The 9270-nt window shown below is 35.8% G+C and overlaps 1 protein-coding gene across 1 annotated transcript in view; it reads right to left on the reverse strand.

Annotated features, from left to right (window-relative positions):
• ccdc146 (coiled-coil domain containing 146) overlaps nt 1-9270 on the reverse strand; it is a 43820-nt gene that overhangs the window by 20182 nt on the left and 14368 nt on the right. Inside the window, exons 3-8 of the mRNA XM_067489635.1 lie at nt 6302-6384; nt 4969-5184; nt 2533-2590; nt 878-960; nt 554-647; nt 391-464 (exon numbers count right to left, since the gene is read on the reverse strand). Of these exons, the coding sequence (XP_067345736.1) occupies nt 391-464; nt 554-647; nt 878-960; nt 2533-2590; nt 4969-5184; nt 6302-6384 (608 nt within the window). The remainder of the gene's footprint in view (nt 1-390; nt 465-553; nt 648-877; nt 961-2532; nt 2591-4968; nt 5185-6301; nt 6385-9270) is intronic.

Genomic DNA, 9270 nt, shown 5'->3' on the forward strand with positions numbered 1-9270 from the left:
CAAGGATTGACACCTTTTCCTGAAAACATAAACTATAAAGAGGACCTTTTTTTCCTAGTCTCTTTACAGTCTACAAAAACATTTCTACAAATAAGATACAGTGCAGAGAGCAAACCAGGTTTTCTTTTAAGCAAAGAAAGAATTGAAAAAACAAAACAAACATCCCCCCTGATATGTAGCTATATCATGGCTCTCTATCATATCAGATCGTATCACACCAGATTTATCTCATTGCTAATAAATCACAGGCCATCCAGCAAAATCCATTGAATTTGTATGTGAGAAGAATACAGATCCATAGAAACCAACCTAACTAGCTCATTTTTATTTAAGGTTTTTAACCTTCCTGCTTTTCCCCAGTAAAGAACATCAAGTGTTAAATACACTTACTCCTTCTTAGAGCGCTTCCGTTCGATCTCCTTCAGAATCTGGTCTGGGATGCTGATGAGGTGGGCTCTCTCAGCCTTACAACACACAGAGACAATATACTCACACAAACATAACAAAGCATATGATGGCGTGCTATAAGCTATACCCTCTCATACATACAGACCTCTTTCAGCTTTATGATCTCCTTCTGGTCCTCCAGCTCTTTCTGTTCCTTCAATATCTGCATTTCATGGGTTTCAACATCTTCAGTCAGGCTTCTGTGCACAGATTTAGCACAAGATACACACATAAAAGTGCTTATCTTCAAAAAATGGTGATTAACAGCTTTTAAAAATTCAGTGGCAGTAATTCTTATAGTGTTCAACAATAAAGAAATAAAAGTGCACAAAAATGATAGGACACCAAGGAGCAAATACAGTATAGTGAAAACATGACGACCATCCCACCATCTGTTTAAATAAAAGGTAACAGCTTTGTAATGAATTACCTGACTTCCAGTTGTCTTTGGGCGACCTCTTTCCTCAGATCTTCATATTTAACCTGAAGGTCCTTCATTCTGCTCTCCAGCTCCTGCAGGGCACACCAACAATATGAACATTAGAACTCATCTCAAGATATTCATGAAATGATGGCTATTTAATTAAATTCCGCCTGCACAGCCAAAATATTTTTTTTCCTCCTGTAACCCTTGCAACCCATGTCCAACACTGTTTTGTTTGCAAAAACACATTTTTCTTGCTCAAAGAAAGGAACGATGCAGCAATAATATTGTAATGCAGTAATAAATAATATAGCAGCAAAATCAAGTACTTCAAACTTGACTAATATTTGAATTCCAATCTCAATATTACTGTATGAAGGCTGAGTTAAGTCCTTCAGATATTTCAGGAAGTAAAAGCTCTACCATACCATACACCATATATACAGTAACAATTTGAAATGCGTGAAGCAAACATTAATAAAGTTTGGCAAGTACGTCCTTAAAACTGTTTGCGACATGGAGAGACCGCAAACTTCCCGGGTGACTGCAAGTGTTTTATTAGATTTAATATACTGTAACACATATTACGCAAATTGTTTCAATCATAATTGTAAAGAGATTTATAAAAGGCCCTTTTAAACATACACACCCTTATATTAACACGAAATTTCCTGAAGTATTCTGGTAAAGGCAGGAGCTTCTTTTTCTGTTTGCTGTTTAACATTATTTGACCAACTACTTCTAAAAGGTTTACATTTTAAGAATTAATCATGGGCGGTGGTGTAGTGTGAGTCGACAGTGGGAACAGTGGAAACACTCCTGTCTGCTCATTGCAGCCTAATGATAATGCTGCGACGGTTTTGTATTTTAATAGTGGCTGCTTTTGAAGTAGCGCAAGGAAATATAGTATGTCACTGGCTGTAGAAGTAATTATCTAATGTAAATTCTCTTTTTAGTGTTCAATCTTAATAACTGTATTTACCATGGATTATACAATATCACAACACATGGAAATCCCATGAAAGATTGGGTTATGTTATGCCATCTCTGTAAAACTGCACACCTTTCTGTGGTAGAAGAAAAGGATTAGATTAGAAAATTACAAATGATAGATTGCCTCCCATGAACACTGTAGTTTTTGAATGCTATGGAAAGTAGCCAAATGCAAGAACTGCATTTCAGCAAATTTCGGTTTTGTTGCAATCAACAGTTTCAAAATTTAACAAATATGGACCGTATCTAAGATAAAAGAAAATAAAAGTTTCAAAAACCTAAACCTTTTGCCATGAGGCAATAGAACTGTGAATGCAGAGTTTCTTCAGAGTATCCTAAAAGTCATTATTCATATTCTTGTCCCTCTCACCCAGTTTTTCTTCAGCTAAATTTGGGGTTTTGTCCTAATCATTTAACATAAAATGTAGATTTTCCTGATGTTACTACTTCTACTGCGGAAACCAACGACTGGGAGATTGGAATGTAAAAATGTCCTAGCCTAACATTTTAAAATGGCGCAAAAAGAGCCAGTGCCAAGTCTTTTTATAAGGATTAAGCTAGAATGGAGGCTTAAAGTAAAATTTATATTTATACTCTCTGACAACCGTTGTTGCAGTTGTAATCCATGCCTCTATAACTAGACCTGGATGGTGCAATAATGAACTTACAGCGGGTTTTGGCTGAGTCTCATTCTCCTTCTCCAGATAGTGCTTCTCTTCCCAGAGACTGCAATGAGGTGAGGTAAGGTAAAGGGATGAGCAGGGAGCAGAACAGAAGAGTGGGGAAGAGAGAATGTTAAAAATGAAAATAAAACTGATGAGATATTTTAAGAAAGAGAACACATGTTTCACTTCCTGGTTCATTTGAAAGAGGAATGCCATGATAGGAACTTGCATTTACAGTAAATTTCCAAAACACATGGATTCAGTTTGTAGCTAAGCAAATTCAGACTATTACTTGAAAAATGTCTAAAAACATAAGAGGCAGAGACTATAATATTGAAAAAGGTTTCAAAGCATTTTGAAAGTTGCTAGTATTACTTAAATCGCTATGCAATTCTGGAAAAGACAAAAAACATCTCAGGGTATGACATACAGTATAAATGTGCATGAAAAAAAACTATGAATTTTTCATTTCCCTGTGGCAGACACTTTTTTAGCAGTTCATTAAAGTGTGTATGAAATAATTTCAAGTCAGTTCTGTCGTGAAAAGGTTTACAATTGCACGGCTGTTACTGTACGGCTGCATGTTTCATGAAGTAAATTATATTAATCTTTCTGACAAGTTGATATATTGGAAAACTGCATGAGAAAACTGCATGAATGCTAAAATATGTGACTGGAAAAAGTGCTGAATTCCAGTGTATCTGTGAGGCTAAAGATAAAGGGCGCAAAGATTTTAAAAAAGGGGTGAAAGTATTTGGTGAGCATCTGTTTGTCATATGCACTCCACTAGTCATGTGCACAGGAGAAGAAGGGAAAAGAACAGAAGAACAGTGAAGAAAAGGGGAAGAGATTAGGCTGGGTGAGGATGAAAGGGCAGAAATAAGAAGAGAAACTGAGATGATGTGAGGACAATGACTGTCACAAATAATATGCACATTCAGTGTATATGACTGCATACTTGGAGAATGCCCTGTAAGTGGTTTTCAGTTAATATTTCAGTTATTGCTGCACCTACAACTCTGCCTCACTGTGTGCTTGGCACAAAAAATAAATCACTGTAACCTACAGATCATATCTTTTCACTACAGTGGTGAATTTGTGTGATGTAATACTGCTGAGATAATCTAAAGTCAAAAGTAATGAGTAAGAAATAAGAAGTACAAGAATCAGCTAAAGATGCATGTGAGTTGATATAAAGTTGCAATTATTAATGCAAATATTAGTGAAAATAGTTATTTTTCATAATCATTCACTAGAATCTTTTTCATACTTCAAACCACCTTTCATACAATATTATGTTAGTTTACTATATTGGATTATTGATGTCATACCTCCTGTAGCCATTTGTTGAATTTACTCTAGTGTGTTTAAATTCTTCTAATGTCTTAAGTTTTATTTGCATACAGTTCAAATGTCATCTGAACTTCGTCAATTTGTGTTTCAGTTTTGCAAATCCCATATAAGACCAGTGGATAAAAACTGAGAGCCAAATTTGGGCACAACTGGTGTGCGTTACCATGTTACTAAGCAATTTTCCACTAACTTCCCTTTAGTCCTTTAAAAGTACAGTCTGTTTACAGAAAAGAGGGGAGATATTAAAGCAAGAGTCTTATTTTCCATTTGCGTGGGTGTGTTTGACGCTTTGGACACACCGACAGTGGTGTTGATTGAGTTGGAGTAAGGGAAAGAGGAACCTGCAGCAAAAAAAATAACAAAATGGACTATAATGAGAAACTCGGGGGAATAAAAGGAAGGGATTAGAAAAGAGGAACAGACAACACACCATTACAAACTAAATAGTGCAGTGAGAACACAGACAAGTAAACACAATACATCGCCAGCGCTAAAACAAAAATCTATTTTGTGTACATTAACGTTTCCCCAAATTAAATTAAATAAATTTGAGAAAATATGTCTACTCAAACACAAACAAGATTTTAGGGCAATGTCAATAAAATGCCGTCTAAACATAATAGAGGTTTTATTTAGTCGTAGAGAAAGAATGCTTTGGGCCGAGTATACTGACTATCTATACTGTGTGTGTGTGTTTGTGTGTCATACTCTCAACTTCCTCCCCCTCTAAAGTCAATAAAAACTTGCAAAGATGTTGCCTCATGTAGCACACATCAATGCTGGATCCCTAGTTACTTAATGTGACTACATGTTTCAACACATGCTATCCACTGTACACAGATTCTCTCTTCACCAGTCCACTTTAACTTCTGCTTTCTCTCCTCTGTTTCTTGCCTTTCTGAAACCAGTATGAGGTTAATCTGTGTGTGTTTGTGTGTTTGTAAGTTAGACCAGGCAAATGCAAAGTTTGAAACTGCTCAAATGACATTTGATTCAACATCTGATTAAAAATTAAACTTGCAGAATGAGTGGGTATGATAATAATGTGTGTACTGTACTGATGTCCATATACAGTTCATAGCTAACCACTTCAGTTGGTGTTGTGTCTTATATTCTCTGTCCTCGGCAGCTTTCAGTTCATTGTACGCCTGCAGTAGCTGTTGACTCAGTTTGTTGACCTCACTTTCAGGTTCCTCAGAGGTGCTCTGCCCCTCTGCTTTCTCCACCTCTGCCTGCAGCTTCTCCAGCTCAGCATGACACCTTTTTGCCTCTTCCAGAAGATTGATTTCAGAGTCCTGGGCACTGTTGATGACATATGTAATGTTGTCATATGCACTGGAGCAAAGCAAAAAAACATGTGCTTTTAATATACAGTAAAAATTGTTTTTAAAATTATATTATTAACTAATAAATGTTGATACATTACTGTGGCTTAATCACCGTTCAGCACATAAAGTGGTTAAAATCACCGCCACCTTTAATAACAGTCATCTCTGAAAATTGTTTTTTTATAATTACAGTTTTGCATTAATTACTGCACCATCATCAGCAATGCTTAGTGGAGTACTTTTACATTGGTCCTTCAAGTAAAATGTACATAATCTGCTTAGTACATTAACTAAGTGAAAGATTTGAAGTGGTACTTGTAGTAGAGAGCTGACCCTAGAGGCTGATGTGTCTAGGGTGACCAGTCAATCATGGTCTTGATAATGTCATGTCATACATGACATTATCTGGTCAGCATTACCAACCTGAGCAGTCTGTGGCTTTGCAGCTCCATTCAGAGGAAAATGTGTTACACTTTGTGCAAAGGTGGTAGAAGTACACAAATTCAATACTCAAGTAAAAGTCCAAGTATTGGCATAAAACAAAACTCTACTACATGTACCACTTCTCTCTTAAGTAACAGTACTACACCAAGAAAAAAAATATTTTAAAACAATATTGATTATGGTAATTATGACAAAGCATGTATAGTAATTAATAAAATATTAGGGTCAAAAATAAAGGTGAAGATGGTTTTAACGACTTTATGTGCTGACTGGTGGTTAACCCATAATGATACATTAGCATTGATTTGTTCACAATATTTTTTATAAAAACTATATAATATTTGTATATTAAATCCATCAGGTGGTACTTATGTTGTGGCTGATTGGTGTGTGTGTATGTATGTGTATGTGTATATATATATAAAAACCTTACTGAAAGTGCAAATTTTTTAGTTACAAAAACTATCCATATACAACTATATCATTGTTAAAAAAACCTGCAGTGCAACATGCAGGTAAAGATATGGTGGAATTTTGAATACTGAGCCAAATGTAATGGCCACATTCAAATGGTCTTCATCCTCTAACAAGAAAAACAACAAAGACACAAAATGTAATGTTATTTTATAAAAGACAGGAAGACATACCTCTTAAGAGTGTCATACAGTAGCCTGTAGCTGGATTTCAATTTGTCTACTTTGGTCTGGCTGATAATGCCTGATGTAAACAGCTGGAGAACACAAAAACAAGATATTAACATGAAAAGAAAACTATTTGAATTAGTTAGTAATATAATTGCTTGTTCATAGTTTATAACATTTAAATGTATTTGATTTTGGTAGATACTGTATTTCCAACACATCATATGTGACTTTGTTAATTCTCAATTTTTATTTCAAAGTTTTCAACCTGACCCAGACCTACCTGTATAATAGATCAAATATTAATATGTTATCGCCCTCTGAGGAACTCTCCTGTTGCCATTTCTTCTGAATAGGATATTCAGTTGGGCAATACTGCTAGGGACTAGACACACAATTCTGACCAGCAAGAAGTTTTGTGTAACATTGTTTAGTTGCAAATTAAGTTGCAGAAGTTGAAAACTAAATTACCAGACACTCTAAAGGAGTTTCAAATTTCATAGTAGTTGAAACTCTGACTAAAATTGCTTTGTTTCTACTGTAATATGCTCACATTTATTTTCTGTTAAAAAAGGAATTTTTTTTTTATCTCACTGGACTGTCCAACAGAAACTGATCAGCAAAACACACTCCCTGATGTCTATAAAAGACATTTAACGCCAGCTGGGCTCAATAAACCTTTATCATCATAATAGCAGGAAACCTTATCATAGTCAGCATAAAAAACAAATCTCCAACTATCTGCAATCCAAACTGATAAAGAAATGTTTTGGAAATGGTCCATACTTTAAGTAACATCAGCTGATTATTAAAAAGGTACCATTACTGAGTAATTTAATTTAGTAAGTTAATAAAAGCATACACAGCTTTGACACCTTGGCAAAAACAAAACAATGAGAGAAAGACATCAGGTCAACTGCATTGCAAAAGGGGAAAAATTATTTGTAAGAGTTGTTAAATATTTTTTTTCATGAGTTAGTTCTCTGTGAACCTGTGATAGAAAAAGGGTGTTGTTTCTCTCTTATCTTCAAAACCAGGTTGGAAGAGTGGGGAGTAATGAGGAATAGCCTTGTCTGTATCACAGAGTTGCAGGACTGAGGATATCTCAGGTCAGACTGCCGTTGGTTTACCTGCTACGCAAAGAAGAGACACACAAATGCTCTCATTACACACACACACACACACACACACACACCCCAAGTGCCCATGGAGCGATATCTCCATCCAACTTGGAACATTAGGGATAGCAGATTATGTTTTTAGATTCATTCCATTATTGTTTATCTATTGTCAAATGTGCTTGCAAGTTACCGACCACATTCCAAGGGCTGAAAGGACAGAGATATGAATGTTGAGAATGATGGAGATTAGGGCTCTTGTTAATATGATTTACTCTGATGTTTTTTTAGTCCATTTGCATCAGCAGTCACCCAAGGTCACATAACTACATGGAAAAACACCTGACTAGAATTAAATCATCATTTCAAGTATAGTTAAAAATATGACACTTCCAGTTAAGTGACTTATCTGGTGCCAAATGATCACTAGTTGTAATGTAATAGTCCTCAAAAACAATTACAGGAAAATAACATCATCCCACTGACACAAAAATGTAAATTTAAAACAGAATTTGAGAAAAAAAATTACATAAAAAGGGGTCAGTATTGTATTACTCAGCGGCACAGATGACACACCGGTGATGTGGCAGCCATCCTGGCTGTACACTGGACATTTATCTGAACTGCCTGAAGTGACTTCAGGCAGCCACTCTAATTCTGGTGCCAGGAGTTATCTCCAGCAGTATACAGTAGTTGAGAATGCTCATCTCCGAAGTGAGTTAGGAGCAATCACTGCAAGATATTTATGCAGGCACCCAAATACCCATTCGCCCATTTATCCCTCCATCCACATACATGTACCATTTGGCAAGTTCTACACTATGTGTTGTAGAACAGCAATAAAACCTTCCGTTGGCATAAGTGTGTTGTGTGGCCGATATGTGAAAGGTGTAACAAAAAAGAAGCTGTGAGCTTTACTGCTCTGCACCCTCAGGGAGAAAAATAATGACCATTGCCATGAGGCACAGCACTGCATTCCACTGAGTGATAGAGAGAATCGTGTGTGTGTGTGTGTGTGTGTGTGTGTGTGTGTGTGTGTGTCTGTCTCTACCTTCATGTCCTCATATTGACTGAATTGGAGTTGAGCCTACACACAGATTGAATCACTTTGTTAGGAGAAGTTTTTGTTGTAACATTTTCATTTCTGGAGTGTTCCTCCATCAGGGCTAAGAACCCCTTCTGGGGAAGAAATGGCTTATTTAAAACTGTTTCAGTTCTCTAGAAATATGACATATGTGCATGAGACATTGCCCATAAAAAAGAAAAATTACATGGATATGAGTCATAGAATAAAACAAAGCAGCAGCCGTGTCTCACAAACAAAAAACAAAAAGTAAAAGTAAAAATCAGTACAAAGTTAGTGAACTTACTACAAATTTACAACAAGACAGAGTAGGTAACATTCAGAATAAAAGTCTGGACCAGCAGAATAAAGAAATCCTTTAAATTATTTTCACTATTTAAATCCTTCCTATAAGATGAATCCAATATTTTGGCTAATGTCTGAATAATGTTTGTGGGAGGGTTACAGTGTCACTTTACTATGGCAATCTGCAAACAACCACAATTTACAACTTCACCACATCATCAATATATACAAAAACAAGTTTGTTCATTAATAATGGCTTCCTTATCTACTTGCTTTGCGAAATATTTCGACAGACCACATAAATCCATCCATGTAGTGACATCACATCAATTTAAGTTTTAATAAATTTTAAATGAAGTACACTATTGTGAAACCTTATTTTCAGCTAAAGTCCAGAGAGATGAGAAAGAAGCCATATTTTATTTAGATTCAGTCATGCCTGCACGTGCGGGCACACACACACTTTTTGAGTTGACCAATGAAACAGA

This window comes from Channa argus, chromosome 21, assembly GCF_033026475.1.
Source record: "Channa argus isolate prfri chromosome 21, Channa argus male v1.0, whole genome shotgun sequence".
NCBI classification, from domain to species: domain Eukaryota; kingdom Metazoa; phylum Chordata; class Actinopteri; order Anabantiformes; family Channidae; genus Channa; species Channa argus.